Source organism: Pongo pygmaeus, chromosome 20, assembly GCF_028885625.2.
Source record: "Pongo pygmaeus isolate AG05252 chromosome 20, NHGRI_mPonPyg2-v2.0_pri, whole genome shotgun sequence".
Taxonomy (NCBI): Eukaryota; Metazoa; Chordata; class Mammalia; order Primates; family Hominidae; genus Pongo; species Pongo pygmaeus.
In genome coordinates, this window is record NC_072393.2 from 4,324,356 (window position 1) to 4,343,094 (window position 18,739).

Here is an 18,739-nt window from a genome sequence, read left to right on the forward strand (position 1 = left end):
GGCATGTGCCACCACGCCTGGCTAATTTTTTATTTTTATTTTTTTTGAGATGGAGTCTCACTCTGTTACCGAGGCTGGAGTACAGTGGTGCGATCTCAGCTCACTGCAATGTCCACCTCCCGGGTTCCAGTGATTCTTCTGCCTCAGCCTCCCAGGTAGCTGGGATTACAGGCACACGCTACCACACCTGGCTAATTTTTGTATTTTTAGTACAGACTGGGTTTTACCATGTTGGCTAGGCTGGTCTTGAACTCCTGACCTCAGGTGATCCGCCCGCCTCAGCCTCCCGAAGTGCTGGGATTACAGGCGTGAGCCACCGTGCCTGGCCTAATTTTTAAATTTTTTTTGTAGAGACTGGGTTTTGCTATGTTGCCCAGGCTGGTCTCGACGACCTGGCTTCAAATGATCCTCCAAACCTTGGCCTCTCAAAGCACTTGGATTACAGGTGTGAGTCCCTGCACCTGGCCTGTCCTTTTATTTGTATGTTGAGACATTTGATAGCAATTGTATATCCTGAAGGTGCACAATGTGACATTGTTGTACCTACACATCCTATCGCGACAGCCAGAGATCCACATCATGTATTTTCACTGCCGCATAATACTTCATAATGCAATGATATGGTTTCTCTTTTTTTACAAAAATTATTTATTTATTTAGAAACAGAGTATTGCTCTGTCACCCATGCTGGAGAGCAGTGGCGCCATCTCTCGGCTCACTCTAACCTTTGTCTCCCGGGTTCAAGCAATTCTTCTACCTCAGCCTCCCGAGTAGCTGGGATTGCAGGTGCCTGCCACCACGCCCAGCTAATTTTTTGTGTTTTTAGTAGAGACAGGGTTTCACCATATTGGCCAGGCTGGTCTTGAACTCCTGACCTCAGATGATCTGCCCATCTCAGCCTCCCTAATTTTATTTTTAGTAGAGACTGGGTCTCACTGTGTTGCCAGGGCTGGTCTCGACCTCCTGGTCTCAAGCATTTCTCTCGCTTTGGCCACCCACCGTGCTAGGATCACAGGCATGAGCCACAGAGCCTGCCACTATCTCAACCTGTTTGCCCCTCGGTGGTGTGGGGGGGGGTCCCTGCGCATGTTTCTCTGCACACATGCATTCCTCTGGGACAGCCAAGTAAGCATGAGTACACCTCTAGGACGAAATAGCATATTGCTGAAGCGTCATGAGCCATGGCCAGAGTGCGTGCCAGATGGGAAACTCAGATGTACATTCCCAGCGATGTGTGGAAATTTCCACCCCATTCTCTGCTATCACTGCAATTTTTATGGGATTAGTTTTCTTTTAACTTTGCCAGTCTGATGGATTTAAAAAAATTGATATTGTTTTACTTTCCATTTTTACTTGACTCTTGGTGCAGTTGAGCCTCTTTTTCTGTTCGTTTGCCATTTTAGTTCTTCTATGACTTGCCAATTCCTATTTTTTTACCTATTTTTCTACAGGATTTTCTTTTTTTTTCTTTGCCTGATCTGTAAGTTTTTTTTAACATAGTCTAGTATTTCATCCTCTGTGATATTTCGTCTCAGCCTGTTATGTCTTTGTTTACAGTCTTTTTTTTTTTTTTTTTTGAGACGGAGTCTCGCTCTGTTGCTGAGGCTGGAGTGCAGTGGTGCCATCTCGGCTCACTGCAAGCTCCGCCTCCCGGGTTCACACCATTCTCCTGCCTCAGCCTCCCAAGTAGCTGGGACTACAGGCGTCTGCCACCACACCCGGCTAGTTTTTTGTATTTTTAGTAGAGACGGGGTTTGCACCATGTTAGCCAGGATGGTCTCGATCTCCTGACCTCGTGATCTGCCTGCCTCGGCCTCCCAAAGGGCTGGGATTACAGGTGTGAGCCACCGTGCCCGGTATTGTTGTTTTTTGTTTGTTTGTTTGTTTTGAGACAAAGTTTTGCTCTTGTTGCCCAGGCTGGAGTGCAGTGGCATGATCTCAGCTCACCACAACCTCTGCCTCCTGGGTTCAAATGATTCTCTTGCCTCAGCCTCCCAAGTAGCTGAGATTACAGGCATGTGCCACCACGCCCAGCTAATTTTGTATTTTTAGTAGAGACGGGGTTTCTCCATGTTGGTCAGGCTCGTCTTGAACTCCTGACCTCAGGTGATCCGCCTACCTCGGCCTCCCAAAGTGCTGGGATTACAGGTGTGAGCCACCGCACCCAGCTACAGTGTCTTTCATTATACTGAAATTTCTCCTTTTGGCCAGGTGCGGTGGCTTATGCCTGTAATCTCAGCACTTGGGGAGGCCAAGGCGGGTGGATCACCTGAAGTCAGGAGTTTGAGACCAGCCTGGCCAACAAGGTGTCTCTACTAAAAATACAAAAATTAGCCGGGCTTGGTGGTAGGCGTCTGTAATCCCAGCTGCTCATGAGGCTGAGGCAGGAGAATCACTTGAACCCAGGAGGCAGAGGTTGCAGTGAGCCGAGATGGCACCACTGTACTCCAGGCTGCGCAATGAAGCGAGACTCCATCTTAGAAAAAAAAGAGAGGAGTTGTGATCTTTCAAAAAAAAAAGACCCTGTCTTTTTTTTTTTTTGAAAAGGAGTCTTGCACCGTTGTCTAGGCTAGAGTACAGTGGCGTGATCTGGGCTCAGTGCAACCTCTGCCTCCCGGTTCCAAACGATTCTCCTGCCTCAGCCTCCTGAGTAGCTGGGACTACAGGTGCCCACCACCATGCCAAGCTAATTTTTGTTTTGTTTTGTTTTTGAGATGGAGTCTCGCTCTATCCCCCAGGCTGGAGTGCAGTGGCACGATCTCGGCTCACTGCAACCTCTGCCTCCCAGGTTCAAGCAATTCTCCTGCCTCAGGCTCTGAAGTAACTGGGACTACAGATGCATGCCACCATGCCCGGCTAATTTTTTGTATTTTAGTAGAGACCAGGTTTCACTGTGTTGCCCAGGCTGGTCTCGAAGTCCTGAGCTCAGACAATCCACCCACCTCGGCCTCCCAAAGCGCTACAATTACAGGCGTGAGCCACCGCACCTGGCCTAATTTTTGTATTTTTAGTAGAGATGGAGTTTCACCATCTTGGCCAGCCTGGTCTCTAACTTCTGACCTCATGATCCACCCGCCTCGGCCTCCCAAAGTGCTGGGATTACAGGCATGAGCCACCACGCCCGGCCTAATTTTTGTTTTTAGTAGAGATGGGGTTTCACCATGTTGGGCAGGCTGGTCTGGAACTCCTGACCTCAGGTGTTCCGCCCTCCTTGGCCTCCCAAAGTGGTGGGATTACAGGCATGAGCCACTGCCCCCGGCCTTTTTTTTTTTTTTTTTTTTTTTTAAAGTGAGGTTTGTTGAGATATAATTTACATCCAATAAAATACACTCTTTTCAGGACATTTGTGTTGACAGATTACAGGGCCAGCTAACCATAATGAAGATAAACCCTATTTCCATCACTCAAAACAGCTCCCTTGTAGTCTGTCCCCCCACCGCCGGCCCTTGAGACTGCCAATCTGCCCTCTGCCGTGTAGCTCTGGAAACTCGGCTCTGTGGACCCACACAGTGCCTGGGCTTTTGAGTCTGCCTTGGCCTTAGCCTGGATGAATCCCACCAGCACCCTGCTGTGTGCGTCCATGGTGCCTCCTTTCTCCCATTGCTTGAAGACCCCATCAGGTCTCTTCTTGATTTCAGACCCTGGCCGGCTCCTGTGGGAAGTTTGCCCCCTTTGAAATTAAAGAGCATATGGTCCTGGCCCCTCGGCGTCGGACCGCTTTCCATCCAGACCTCTGCAGTCAGCTAGACCAGCTCCTCCAGCAGCAGAGCGGCGAGTTCTCCTTCTTGAAAGACCTCAAAGGCCGGCAGCCCCTGAGGTCCGGACCCACCCACGTTTCCACCCGGAATGCAGATATTTTTAACAGGTCAGAGCCTGAGGAGGTCGGCCTTCACCCACTAGTGATACTGTAGGCCAGCATGCTGACCCTGGGGTCCCTGGGGTGGGAGCTCTGGGTCCTTCTGTTGCTTGCCTCCTAGTGCCCTCAGGCCCTGGGCTTCAGTGCTGGCTCAGGCCTCTCTCCATCTGGCCTTCCTGTAAGCTCCTGAAGTCTTCCTCTCCTTGTCTTCCCAGCTCCTTGTGGAGGAATCTTATTTCCCTGCTGGTCTCCAGTGAAGGATACCCCCCAACACCCCGCTCTTGCAAATCTCCTCGTTCCAAAGAACCTCCCTTGCTAAAAATGCTCTGGGGCTGCACCTGGGCAGCCATCCTCCCTCTCTCCCTGCAGGCTGCACCCTCCTCCATCTGTCCCTTCAGTCCATGTTCCTGACCTTTCTTTGGGGACAGGCAGTGCTGCTTTTTAACAAATGCCCATCTTTCTAGAATTGTTAGCCAGCTTCACAGGGAGGTTCCCAGGAGGTTTGTGAGCAGGTCTGTAAGGTGGCGTGATCCTGAGCCTGGGGTTTTCCTTCTCAGTGATGTCGTCATCGTGGAGCGTGGGAAGGGCGACGGCGTTCCCGAGAGGAGGAAGTTTGGCAGGATGAAGCTCCTGCAGTTCTGTGAGAACCACCGGCCGGCCTACTGGGGTACCTGGAATAAGAAGACGGCACTCATCCGCGCGCGAGACCCCTGGGCCCAGGACACGGTGAGCCAGCCCCAGAGTGCCTCCGTCCCCGCACCTCCTCACTCTGCCCCTTTCTTCCAGCCCCAAAGGCAGTTGTGAGTCCCATGTGTTTCTTTTCTCAGAAGCTCCTGGACTATGAGGTGGACAGTGATGAGGAGTGGGAAGAAGAGGAGCCTGGGGAGTCCCTGTCCCACAGTGAGGGGGTAAGGATGTGCCCCAGCTGTCTTCACTCAAAGACGGCTTGTGTTTGAGTCCCTGTCCCACAGTGAGGGGCTAAGGACGCAGCCCAGCTGTGTTTACTCACTGACAGCTGGTGTTTGACCTGCTGTGTGGTCTGAAACCTGAACACACCTCAACATCGAGACTTCCAGCTTCTCTCAAAAAATCTCATCTGGCAACACTCGCCCAGGTGGCTGCTGGGGATGGGAGCCCGTCCGCATCTGCACTGTGGCCCCACAGCCCCTTCTTGCCTCCTGCCGGCCTGCTGCACACCGTTTCCTCCTGACTGCCCAGCTGCTGTGACCTAGTGGGCTTTCTGCCGATGCTCACCGTGTCTGTCGGGAGGCCATGCAAAGCAGATGTTCACAGCTTTACATTTTTTTGTTTCTTTAAGAGGGAGTCTCACTCTATCACTCAGGCTGGGGTGCAGTGGCACGATTTCGGCTCACTGCAACCTCTGCCTCCCAGGCTGAAGTGATAGTCCTGCCCCAGCCTCCAGAGTAGCTGGGATCACAGGTGCGTGCCACCACGCCCAGCCAAGATTTGTATTTTTAGTAGAGACAGGATTTTACCATGTTGGCCAGGCTGGTCTCAAACTCCTGACTTCAGATGATCTGCCCACCTCAGCCTCCCAAAGTGCTGGGATTAGAGGTGTGAGCCACTGTGCCTGGCCTACTTTGTTTTTAATAAGGCACACACTCTGCTTTTCTATCTGATGAACTCTTTTTTTTTTTTTTTCTCCTTTTGAGGATGATGATGACGACATGGGAGAGGATGAAGATGAGGATGATGGTTTCTTTGTGCCCCACGGGTACCTGTCTGAGGACGAAGGTGTGACAGAGGTGAGGGAGTGAAGGGGGAGGTCACTGGCTCAGCATAAGTTCATTTCCGGACTGGTGCTCAGTGGCTTGACCTGGGAGGGTGACGGGGGTCCCAGCCCAGCCATACGAGATTTGGACTGCATTTCAAGCGTGCATGCTCACTCGTGGGAACAGCTGGGCCTGAACTTGGTATTACCTGGGAGGGTGGCAGACGTAGGAGGAACTTGCAAGTGAGGGGAGCCGTAGGAGCAGACACCCTGGTGAGGGAGCATGGCCATGGTCTGTGGGTTAGAAGGCTGGAAACCACCCGAGCTGACATACAGTCAGCATGCAGCAAGACGTGTGCATTGTAACTGTTGAGTTTGATGACATAACAATCAAGTGAATGTGGGCAACCACCGCCCGAAATGAAACAGGACTTCCCTATCTCTCCAGAAGATTGCCCACATCTCTGCAGGCGAACCTGCCTGCCACCCCTTTCCAGATTCTGTAAGGTTGTGGATCTTTCTTTTTTTTTTTTCTTGAGACAGAGTCTCATTCTGTTACCCAGGCTGGAGTACGATGGCCCGGTGTTGGCTCATTGCAACCTCTGCCTCCTGGGTTCAAGCAATTCTCCTGCCTCGGCCTCTCGAGTAGCTGGGATTACAGGCGCATGCCACCACACCTGGCTAATTTTTGTATTTTTAGTAGAGACGGGATTTCATTATGTTGGCCAGGTTGGTCTTGAACTCCTGACCTCCGGTGATCCACCCACCTCGGCCTCCCAAAGTGCTGGGATTACAGGCGTGAGCCACTGAGCCCGGCAGGAACTTACTTTCAAGCAAGTTGTTTTTGGGCCTGTTTTGTTTTGAAGGCCTGTCGTTTGGGAAGTGGGGATTTGGTGGGACTGTCTCATGGTTGGACTGGAGGCCTAGGCATTCCTTGTGCATATCTGACCACCGAGGCCTGAACTGTCAGTCAGAGAATGGTCTCAGGCCCTGCATGTGTCTGCCAGATGCCTGGGCCATGTGGGTAGACACCCAACCCTGTTAAACGGCTCCACGATCACACATTCACCAGAAAATTCAGAGGAGTGTTAAAAGAGGCCTTATGGGTGAGTTCAGAAACATGTGACGCTCCCAAAGGAGACCAGGTGTGAATTACTCCATCTGGAAGAGGGGCAGCCAGCGCATGGTGTGCTCTGCCCTGGCCCTGACACTGTGGGAAGTTTTGCGCCCCTATCCTTTCCTCTTGCCCCCCAGCCGGCTGGAGACTGGATCCTCAAAAGAGTGCCCGGGCATAGGGGAGCAAAAACCCTAAATAAACTTCTGCTTTCTAACCCACAAGGAGTGTGCCGACCCTGAGAACCATAAGGTCCGCCAGAAACTGAAGGCCAAGGAGTGGGACGAGTTCCTGGCTAAGGGGAAGCGCTTTCGCGTCCTGCAACCTGTGAAGATCGGCTGCGTGTGGGCGGCTGACAGAGACTGCGCAGGCGATGACCTGAAGGTACTGCAACAGTTCGCAGCCTGCTTCCTGGAGACCCTGCCCGCCCAGGAGGAGCAGATGCCCAAGGCCTCCAAGCGGGAGAGGAGAGATGAGCAGAGTGAGTGTGGGCGGGGCCAGGCCACCCACCTGTTCCTGGGCCCAGCTAATTCCAGGGCTGAGGGCAAGAGTCACAGGCTAGTGGGTCCATCTTGCAAATGTTCTTTCCACAAATAACAGAGGCCAGCCCTTTTCCTGTACACATCCGTACGTTCGATGATGTCCCTAGCAGCAGAACGAGGCAGGTCCCTTAATTGGCTTGTTTTATCAACCAGGACACAGGCACAGAGAGTGCTGGAGTGGGGGCTGTGCTTTCTCAAAAGCCAGGGAGGGGCCGGGCACAGTGGCTCACGCCTGTGATTCCAGCACTTTGGGAGGCCAAGGTGGGAGGATCGCTTGAGCCTAGTGCTTCGACACCAGCCTGGGCAACATGGCAAAACCCCATCTCTGCAGAAAATACAAAATTACCTGGGTGTGATATCACGCACCTGTGATCTTAGCTACTCAAGAGGCTGAGGTGGGAGGATTGCTTGAGCCTAGGAGTTTCAGACTATAGTGAGCCATGATCCTGCCACTGCACTCCAGCCTGGGTGACAGAGCAAGACCCTGTCTGAAAAAAAAACACTCAAAAAACTGGGGAGGAACCATGGCACACAAGGAGAGCAGGGCAGTCATTTAGGTAGGAACAGCAGGCATTTGAAGTCAGCCCTGGCAACACACATGCCTGGCCAAGGCTCACTTCTGGGCAGGTGCGTGGTTGCTGCCCTGTCTTAAAACCACCCTGATGAGGCCACCTATACCCGAAGCTGGCCATGCCCTGAGCCTCAATGGCAATGAGCTGTGTGTGTGTTTTGTTTTTTGGCTTGTGGTGATGGGTGGCTCCCCAAGCCTCATGCCCACGCATGTTCCCTCCTGCCAGTCCTGGCCCAGCTGCTGCCGCTCCTGCACGGCAACGTGAACGGGAGCAAGGTCATCATCCGGGAGTTCCAGGAGCACTGCCGCCGGGGACTGCTCAGCAACCACACCGGCAGCCCGCGGAGCCCCTCCACCACCTACCTGCACACCCCTACTCCCAGCGAGGATGCCGTCATCCCCTCCAAGTCCCGGCTCAAGCGGCTCATTTCCGAGAACTCAGTGTACGAGAAGCGGCCCGACTTCAGGATGTGCTGGTACGTGCACCCGCAGGTGCTGCAGAGCTTCCAGCAGGAGCACCTGCCTGTACCTTGCCAGTGGAGCTACGTGACCTCGGTGCCCTCGGCCCCCAAAGAGGACAGTGGCAGCGTCCCCTCCATGGGGCCCAGCCAGAGCACTCCCGTCTCGCTGAAGAGGAAGTCAGCGGGCAGCATGTGCATCACCCAATTCATGAAGAAGCGCAGGCACGACGGCCAGGTGAGGCGGGGTGGGCAGGTGGGGGCCTCTGCAGGGCTTTTCTTTTTTTGTTTGTTTTTTGTTGTTTTGTTCTGTTTTTTTTGAGGCGGAGTCCTGCTCTGTCGCCCAGGCTGGAGTGCAGTGGCGCGATCTCAGCTCACTGCAACCTCCTCCCTCCTGGGTTCAAGTGATTCTCCTGCCTTAGCCTCCTGAGTAGCTGGGATTACAGGTGTGGCCACCACGCCTGGCTAATTTTTGTATTTTTGGTAGAGACAGGGTTTCACCATTTTGGTCAGGCTGGTCTCGAACTCCTGACCTCATGATCCATCTGCTTGTCCTCCCAAAGTGGTGGGATTACAGGCGTGAGCCACCTCACCTGGTGTTTTTGTGTTTTTTAAATAACTTTACTCTTAGAGCAGTTTTAGGGTCACAGCAAAATCGATTGGAAGGTACAGAATGTTCCTATACACCTCCTTCCCCAAAGCCAAGCCAAGCCACCCAACATCACCTTCCAGAATGGTGCATTGGTTACAATCAGTGCACCTCAGGCCAGGCACTGTAGCTCACGCCTGTAGTCCCAGCACTTTGGGAGGCCGAGGCGGGAGAATCACTTGAGCCTGGGAGTTGGAGACCAGCCTGGGCAACATGGCAAAACCCCATCTCTATAAGAAAAAATTTTTAAATTAGCCAAGCGGTGGCGTGCACCTGTAGTCTCAGCTACTCAGGAGGCTAAGGTGGGAGGATTGCTGGAGCCTAGGAGATTGAGGCTGCAGTGAGCTATGATCATGCCACTGTACTGCAACCTGGGCGACAGAGCAAGACCCTGTCTCTAAAAATACATAAAATGCACCTTCGTTGATTTATCACCACCACTAGGGTTTGTTGCTGGTGTTGAGGGTTCTGTGATTTGAATGAATGTTGGGTGCTGTGCGTCTACCTTTATTGTTCTAAACAAAGAGGCCTCTCCCCGCTGAAAGGCCCCTGTGCTCTGCCTGTCCAATCCCCTGGAAATCACCAACCTCTCTATCTCCGTGGATCGGCCTTTTCCACATTGCCCTGTAGCTGAAATCACATCGCGTGTGGCTCCTTTGACTTGGCAGTATGCATTGACTGTTCCTCCATGTCTGTTCATGGCTTGATAGCTCATTTTTTTTTCCACACTGAATAATATCCCATGTGGTAGCATTTTTATTTTTGTTCAACGGTTCTTGAATTTTGCATTCAAGCACAGTTATTAAGCACTTACTGTGCTCCAGGCACTCTGATTGGTCTCTCAGACACAGGTATATGCAGAACACCGCCCGGTGTAAGGCACAGACAGGAGCCTGTAAGGGTGAATGGCTGTGTGATTCCAGCCTTATGGGTGCCTCGGAGGCACAAATGCCTGGAGCTGTGGGGTGCGTGATGGGGGCACTGCTTGGTCTTAAGAAACTCATGCCCAGAGAGCTAGTGGCCCCTGGCACCCACCCCGGCCATAGATCGGCTTTATTAACGTTCATTGCATACTTTTTGTCTTTACCACACAGTGTTCGGAAGTGAGTTTTTGTTGTTGTTGTTGTTGGTTTTTTTTTGTTTTTGTTTTTGTTTTTGTTTTTGTGACAGTCTCGCTCTGTCGCCCGGGCTGGAGTGCAGTGGTGTGATCTCGGCTCACTGCAAGCTCTGCCTCCCGAGTTCACGCCATTCTCCTGGCTCAGCCTCCCGAGTAGCTGGGACTACACGTGCCCGCCACCACGCCCAGCTAATTTTTTGTATTTTTAGTAGAGACGAGGTTTTACCGTGATCTCAATCTCCTGACCTCATGATCCGCCCGCCTTAGCCTTCCAAAGTGCTGTGATTACAGGCGTGAGCCACCATGCCTGTCTCGGCCTTTTTTTGAGTCAGGGGTCTTACTCTGTTGCCTAGTCTGTAGTGCAGTGGCGTGATCACCACTCACTGCAGCCTTGACCTCCCCAGGCTCAGGCGATCCTTCCACCTTAGCCTCCTGAGTAGCTGAGAGGAGGGACTACAGGTGCATGCCACCACACCCAGCTAATTTTCTGTAGAAACAGGGTTTCACCATGTTGCCCAGGCTGGTCCCCAACTCCTGGGCTTAAGCAGTCCCCCTGCCTTTGCCTCCCAAAGTACTGAGATTATAGGTATGAGCCACTGTGCCTGGCTCCCTGAGTTTGATTTCTAATATCTACACTTAACGCAGATCTATCTGTCCCTGTGAACCTTGGGCTTTCCTTCGAGGCCACGATCTGATGGAGTTACAAGTTTTCAGAGACTTGGGACAAGGAGCAAGACAATGGATAACCCCCGGCCCCAGCTTGCATCCTCTTCTCTGATGTTAAAGGTGGTCGTTGGCCAGGCACAGTGGCTCACGCCTATAATCCCAGCACTTTGGGAGGCCAAGGCGGGCAGATCACCTGAAGTCAGGAGTTCGAGACCATCCTGGCCAACATGGTGAAACCCTGTCTCTACTAAAAATACAAAAATTAGCTGGACATAGTGGCAGGCGCCTGTAATCTCAGCTACTCGAGAGGCTGAGGCAGGAGAATCGCTTGAACCCAGGAGGTGGAGGTTGCAGTGAGCCGAGACCACACCATTGTACTCTAGCCTGGGCAACACAGCAAGACTCTAGTCCCCCGAAAGAAAAGAAAAGGTGGTCGTTAGGGGCAGGGAGGCAAGAGAAATGGCTCCTGAGATGATGCTCAGCCATCTCCCTGCTGCCAGCACACAGCCATAGGCCTTGATATGCTGTGAACCTCCCTTAGCTGTCACAGCAGGAGGGGCCATCATAACATCCCAAAGGGTCCAGGGCTACGACTGAAACTGTTCCTGGCACTCCCTAGAGCCTCTGTCCCTGTACAGTGTGTCATGTGCATAGCTCCCCTGGCTCTGTGGAGGCGGCTTGGCGCCGTGGGGAGCTCAGTGCGTTGTGAGCTGGGGCCGCAGGAGTCCCCCACACAGAGCTTTGCTGGACGCATTCTTTGTTCAAGGCCTGTGTAAGCAGTGCCTTTCCCTGGTCACCTGAACAGCTTTAGAGGGAACCGGAGCTCCCCAGCCTGAAAATGATCGGGGTGGGAAGGTACTATCTGGTTGTGTCACTATGCAAGCAGTTTTCCAGGGCCTTTGCGGATCAGCCCTCCCTTGGGAACTCCTGTGTCCCTCAGATGTTCCTTCGGGGTCTCCTCATGCTCCACACAGTAGTCCAGGCCCTGGACGGCCTCCTTCCCCACCCCTCTCCACTGATTTGATGCAGCAGCTGCCTCTCCCAGTTGGGATGCAGTGCCCTGTCCCCGGTCCTCCCAAACACTGCTCTTGCTCCCTGTCAACATGTGGAACCCACGTTTCCCCACCCAGAAAATGGCGCCCTGAGCCCCATGTGCCCAGCACCACATGAGTTACTGTGCTTCGGGGGCAGTGAGTGCCTGGTTATCATCTCTAACCACGAGGAAAGAGGGGTGCACCCAGTTTAACTAGAGTGGGTCAGAGAGGTTGGGTGGGCCTTGGAGTCAGCAAAACACAGCATCTCACCTGCTAATGGATGGCAGTGGTGGCCGCATGTGTGTGATCGGTGGCCTCTGCTGTGTGGCACAGGTGAGGGCCTCCTGGGGCTCAGCAGTGCAGCGAACGCACGAAGGTCACACGTGAAGGAATGGAGACCCGGGCCCAGCTTGATGCTTAACCCCCACCCCTGAACCTCCTGCAGTTTGGGACATAAACGTCCCTGGGGAGCAGGGCCTGGTCCTGTGTTTTATTTCAGAGCCTGTGTGGGGAGGAGCACACAGGTGGGACCCAAAGGTGGGGCTGTGGAAGCACATGAGCCCGGATGGGACATGTGCCCTGGCATCCTCTGGTTTTTTTTGACAGGGTCTCACTCTGTTACCTAGGCCAGAGTGCAATGGTGCAGTCACAGCTCACCACAGCCTCCACTCCTGGGCGCAGGTGATCCTCCTGCCTCAGCTTCCTAAGGAGCTGGGAGTATAGAGGCACGTGCCACCATGCCCAACTAATTTTCAAATATTCTGTAGAGACAGGGTCTGTGTTGCCCAGGCTGGTCTCCAACTCCTGGGCTCTAGCAATCCTCTCTCCAGCCTCCTGGCATTTAATAAAGCTGCTGACTGATGCTTCTGCACCCAAGGGGAGGGATAAGCCATTCATCTGCAAGTGGTATACATCCATATTTTTTACTGGGTTACACTTTTTTCCCAATTTGAAAGTTTTCGTCTTTTTTTTTTTTTTTTTTTTTTGACGGAGTCTCGGTCTGTTGCCCAGGCTGGAGTGCAGTGGTGCAATCTCAGCTCACTGCAAGCTCCGCCTCCTGGGTTCACACCATTCTCCTGCCTGAGCCTCCCAAGTAGCTGGGACTACAGGCGTCCACTACCACGCCCAGCTAATTTTTTGTATTTTTTTTAGTTAGAGACAGGGTTTCACGGTGTTAGCCAGGATGGTCCCGATCTCCTGACCTTGTGATCTGCCCACCTCGGCCTCCCAAAGTGCTAGGATTACAGGCGTGAGCCACCGCGCCCGGCATCTTTTTTGGTTGTTAAATTAGAAACAGGGTCTTGCCCTGTTGCCCTTTATTATTTTAGGTTCGGGGTACATGTGCAGGTTGGCAAACTCACGTCACGGGGCTTTGGTGTATAGATGATTTATTGGGTACTAAGGTATTTTTTCTGAATTTCTCCCTCCCACTGTCACATAGGCCCCAGTGTCTGTTGTTCCCCTCTTTGTGTCCACATGTTCTTATAAGTGAGAACATGTGATATTTGGTTTTCTGTGCCTGTGTTAATTTGCTGAGGATAATGGTTCCCACCTTCATCCATGTTCATGCAAGAAGAGGTTTTTTTTTTTTTTTTTTTTTTTTTTTTTTGGTAGATACTGGGTTCTGCTGTGTTGCCCAGGCTGGTCTTTGAACTCGTGGGCTCAAGCAGTCCACCTGCCTCGGCCTCCCAAAGTACTGGGATTACAGACCTGAGCCAGGGAGTCTTTAAATCTTTTCATTTAGAGCTCAAAAGAGATATTCATAAGGCATTCTGACCTAGTGGGGTGAAGTGCCATGTATCTGTGAAGCCCTAGGACACCTCAACTCTTTGGGCCTCCGTTTTATTTAAAATTTTTAAAATACAAGGAAGGATGTGTTTGCCCTTGCCAACAAAACATTATGTGATCAAAATAAAACAAGCAGCATAGATGGCCGGGTGTGGTGGCTCATGCCTGTAATCCCAGCACTTTGGGAGGCCGAGGTGGGTGGCTCACAAGATCAGGAGATCAAGACCATCCTGGCTAACACGGTGAAACCTGTCTCTACTAAAAATACAAAAAATTAGCCAGGCGTGGTGGTGGGCACCTGTAGTCCCAGCTACCCGGGATGCTGAGGCAGGAGAATGGCGTGAACCCAGGAGGCAGAGCTTGCAGTGAGCCAAGATCGTGCCACTGCACTCCAGCCTGGGCGACAGAGCGGGATTCTGTCTCAAAGAAAAAAAAGAAGCATAGATGGCTGGGTGCGGTGGCTCATGCTTGTAATCGCAAAACCTTAGGAGACCTAGGCAGGTGGATCACTTGAGAGGCCAGGAGTTCGAGACCAGCCTGGCCGACATAGTGAAACCCCGTCTCTAAAAATAGAAAAAATTAGCTGAGCATGGTGGTGCACGCCTGTAATCCCAGCTACTTAGGAGGCTGAGGCAGGAGAATCACTTGAACTCAGGAGGTGGAGGTTGCAGTTGAGCCAAGATTGTGCCACTGCACTCCAGCCTGGGCAACAGAGCAAGTCTCCGTCTCAGAAAAAAAAAAAAAGAAAAAAAAGGCACAGATGTTATTGACACCATCTTCATCCCATGTAGTCGCTAAACGTTTTCCTGACTCCTGTTTTCTGTAGTCTGCACTCCTCCGTGTCTGTGTTTAGCAGTTGCAGTGCTGCTGGCGAGATGACAGCTGTCCCCGTGAAGCAAGCTGCCGGCAGCTTTCAGCACAGCGGGACTCGGTGTTATGTGTTAAATCCTGTTTTCAACCTAGAGGGTGAAGAGTGGTGATTGCTCTGAAAAATTTTGGATCCAAGAAAAGCCTAGTGTGTCAACACGTCTCTTGTGTGGAGGGAGGGCCCAGTGACTTGAGGTGGCTCTGAAGGAATTGGCATGTTCCTTTTGTTTAACGTCCCCAGACACCTCCAGATCAGAATGTCCCTCCTCAGCAGTCTACAGGGGACTCTTAGACTCTTCTTTGCTTAACTATTCTTTCAAAAAGGTAGTTGAAAATGGCAGTAGGCCAGGCTCGGTGGCTCATGCCTATAATCCCAGCACTTTGGGAGGCTGAGGCAGGAGGATCACTTGAGACCAGGAGTTCAAGGGTGCAGTTACCTATGATTGCACCACTGCACCCCAGCCTGGGTGACAAAGCAAGACTGTTTCTCCTGTGTCCTCACAGGGTCAACCCATGCTGCCTGGGGAGAGGGACAGCCTGGGCTCCCAGCCACTGAAGAGAGGATCCAGGACGGGAGCCCCTACCCAGGAATTGATGAGGCTACGATAGGAACCCAGTCTGCCTGGCCAGGCGCTGTGCTCTTACATGACAGCCCACGAAACCAGTCTATGGCCTGACCGTTGTGTTGCTGTGCGGTCACTTTTCTAGGTTTTTGTAGAGGAAGAATTCCTGGAATTTTTTGAGGACTATCCTCCCTACTGAAATAAGTGTGGCTGTCTGTCCTGGGATAGGCTTGTGTTCATGCACGGAGAGGGTAAGCACTGATGCGGAGGCTCATGGTGGCCTCTACGCATCCTGTCTTTCTCCTTCGGTGAAAGCAAATGGAAACAGCTCAAGAATCTTACTAGAGCCAGGTGCGGTGGCTCACGCCTTGTCATCCCAGCACTTTAGGAGGCTGAGGTGGACGGATGACTTGAGCCTAGGTCGAGACCAGCCTGGGCAACATAGTGACACCCCCTTGTCTCTACTAAAAAAAAAAAAAAAATTAGCTGGGCGTGATGGCGGGTGCCTGTAGTCCCAGCTTCTCAGGAGAATGATGTGAACCCAGGAGGCGGAATTTGCAGTGAGCGGAGGTCTGTCTAAAAAAAAACAAAAAAGTAATTCACAAGTCACAGTCATCGCTTCACGTCAGGGACGTGTTCTGAGAGGTGTCCTCAGGCAATTTCATGGTTGTGCTGATGGGCTAGGTTGCTCTTACACATCCTAGATGGACAGCCTGCCACATGCCTGGGCCGTGTGGCACATAGCCCAGGGCTCCTGAGCTGTGGACCTGTGCAGCAGGTGACTGACTGCTCAATCCTGCAGGCACTTGTAACCCAGTGGTATTTGTGTCTTTAACATAGAAAAGGCACGGCAAAGGCCAGGTGCGGTGGCTCACGCCTGTAATCCCAGCACTTTGGGAGGCTGACATGGGCGAATCCTGAGGTCAGGAGTTCAAGACCAGCCTGGCCAACATGGTGAAACCCCATCTCTACTAAAAATAGAAAAGATTAGCTGGGTGTAGTGGCGGGCACCTGTTAAAAAAAAAAAAAAAAGAGGCACAGCAAAAATATAGTTGTGGCTGAGGCAGTAGCTCATGCCTGTAATCCCAGCACTTTGGGAGGCGGAGGCTGGGCGGATCACTTGAGGTCAAGAGTTCAAGACCAGCCTGGCAACATGGTGAAACCCCATCTCTACTAAAAATACAAAAATTAGCTGGGTATGGTGGCAGGTGCCTGTAATCCCAGCTACTCAGGAGGCTGAGGCAGGAGAATCGCTTGAACCTGGGAGTCAGAGGTTGCAGTCAGCCAAGATCGCACCACTGCACTCCAGCCTGGACATACGGCGAGACTCTGTCTCAAAATATATATATATTAAATAAATAAAAATACAGTTTTCTGTAATCCCAGCACTTTGGGAGGCTGAGATGGGTAGATCATAAGGTCAGGAGTTTGAGACCAGCTTGACCAACATGGTGAAACCCCGTCTCTACTAAAAATACAAAAATTAGCTGGGCGTGATGGCATGCACCTGTAATCCCAGCTACTCAGGAGGCTGAAGAACGAGAATCGCTTGAACCCGGGAGGCGGAGGTTGAAGTGAGCTGAGATTGTGCCACTGCACTCCAGCCTCGGTGACAGAGTGAGACTCTGTCTCAAAAATAAAAAATAAAGGCCGGGCACGGCGGATCGCGAGGTCAGGAGATTGAGACCATCCTGGCTAACACGGTGAAACCCCGTCTCTACTAAAAATACAAACTGAGTATGGTGTCAGGCGCCCGGAGTCCCACCTACTTGGGAGGCTGAGGCAGGAGAATGGCGTGAATCCAGGAGGCGGAGTTTGCAGTGAGCCCAGATCGTGCCACTGCACTCCAGCCTGGGCAACAGAGCGAGACTCCATCTCAAAAAAAAATAAATACAGTTGTAATCTGATGGGGCCACTATCAGGTATGCGGCCTGTCACTGACTGTAAATTATTCTGCAGTTGGCAATGATGGCTGTTTTTGGAGATCTGAATCCAGTTCATTTGAGGGAACGCCCAAGGTTCTCTGGTTGTGGCCTCTTGAATAAACCTCTCACATTTGGACAGTTTGTTACCAAATTGGGTTCTGGATGTTGGTTTCCTTCAGTGTTGGGGGTGGGAGGAAGGTGTCACGCCTGCAGAGGCCCCCCTTACCGCGCCGGCACCAGGGTAGCTGCTGCCTGCAGTGCTGATGGCCATGTACCCTGTCTGTCCAGATTGGTGCTGAGGACATGGATGGCTTCCAGGCAGACACGGAGGAGGAGGAAGAGGAGGAGGGCGACTGTATGATCATGGATGTCCCGGATGCTGCGGGTGAGAAGGGCTGTAGATAGTAGAACACACTGGTGAGGTGGGCGCTGGAGGTAAACCTCAACAGAGAAGGGATGGGGCTGCCTAAGACTAGCTCCATTGTGAGTGGCCAGGAGGGCTTGCAGCTGGAAGTGGCTCCTGCCCTGCCACATCCTCGGGTGGGCGGGGACGTGGGTGCTGACCATGCCAGGCACTGTTCTGGCCGCAGAGCCACAAGGGCCTGTGCTGGGAGTCTCAGGTGGTTGTGACGTTAGATGGGGGTCAGGGAAAGCTGCACTTAGGCGGCAAGGGAGGGCGAGGTGGATTTCAGGAGCACTCACCAAAGAGGAAGTGCAGAGGCCCTGCAGCAGGCTGCGTGGGAGGAGTGTGCTCGGGTGGTGGGGGGCAGGCAGGGTCAACCTGAGAGCAGGTAAGCAGGTCACCTCTAGAAGAGGCACAACACCCCAGCCTCTGCCTGTCCCCACTGTCAGGTGGAGAGTCCCGCCCTGGGGTTGTTGCAGGCCCCATGAGGCAGCAGGGTGGGGTCTTCCCCCAGGGAGCCCAGAGGGCCCAGCCAGCTCAAGACCCTCCTTCTCTTGCCCTGCAGAGGTCCAAGCCCCGTGTGGAGCCGCTTCTGGAGCTGGGGGTGGTGTGGGGGTGGACACCGGCAAGGCCACCCTGACCTCGAGCCCACTGGGCGCATCCTGAGAGCAGGGGTGACGTATGTAGAACGCTTAGGGTGTCCTCCCCACGGAGCAGATACTTGAACCGACTCGATTCCTGTGTAAAGAGCACTTTGTCCTGCTTCACGGACCTCCCCAAGGTGTGCAGAGTTCTATATAGGATGCTGGATTAGTTCCTTTGATATTTGTAAAAATTCCCCCAAGAGGTGCATATGAATCTGCCCTTTAATAAAGCATTATTGAGATTGCTGGCCTATTGGGGAAGCCTGCGGGCACAGGAGCAGGCGTGGAATCCAATACTTGTAAATGAATTGAAGCGCCAGGACCACCCACCTGGCCACGTGCGCGGGCCCCTGGACCTAATGAGGCAGTGTATAAACTTATTCTCTAGCCCTGAGCTGCTCTGTCTGTCTTTTCTGAGAACATCGTGTTTCTCTGAGAGTGCACCTTGCCCGTGGCCCGGCCCCATGTGGTGCCTGGTGTCTGGGGCCAGCCTTGTGCCCTGCAACAGCACCGTCCCATCTGTTTGTCACTAAGTCATCCTTATACCAGGCTGATGTGGGTCGAGGTGCGGGTTTTTCTGCATGTGCTTCTGTCCAGCGATCCCTCCTGCCCTGGGTTGGGGGGTTAGGAGGGGGTTTTCCCAGAGACCTGCTGGGGTCACCTTCCTGAACCCAGAGCTGCTGGGAGCCGAGTTTGGCTTCGAGTCTGAGGCTTTGTGAGAGCCCACCCCAGGTCAGGTGCATCTTTTGCAAGTGCTGGAGCTAGGAGGTGACCTCCTCCCCGCCCCAGGTTGAGTGGGCTTTATCCACA

At 52.7% G+C, this 18,739-nt stretch overlaps 1 protein-coding gene across 2 annotated transcripts in view; it reads left to right on the plus strand.

Moving 5' to 3' along the window:
• The window catches only part of CHAF1A (chromatin assembly factor 1 subunit A), a 40,330-nt gene extending 22,007 nt beyond the window's left edge, over positions 1-18,323 (plus strand). The window contains exons 8-15 of one of the 2 annotated variants that reach the window (XM_063657379.1): positions 3,639-3,865; positions 4,414-4,582; positions 4,687-4,764; positions 5,530-5,622; positions 6,928-7,183; positions 8,042-8,511; positions 17,171-17,267; positions 17,851-18,323. In XM_063657379.1, the coding sequence (XP_063513449.1) occupies positions 3,639-3,865; positions 4,414-4,582; positions 4,687-4,764; positions 5,530-5,622; positions 6,928-7,183; positions 8,042-8,511; positions 17,171-17,267; positions 17,851-17,951 (1,491 nt within the window). In that variant the 3' untranslated portion in view covers positions 17,952-18,323. Of the gene's footprint in view, positions 1-3,638; positions 3,866-4,413; positions 4,583-4,683; positions 4,765-5,529; positions 5,623-6,927; positions 7,184-8,041; positions 8,512-17,170; positions 17,268-17,850 lie in introns of both variants that reach the window. The other variant, XM_054462952.2, reaches the window with a different exon arrangement.
• The last annotated feature ends 416 nt before the right edge of the window (positions 18,324-18,739 follow it).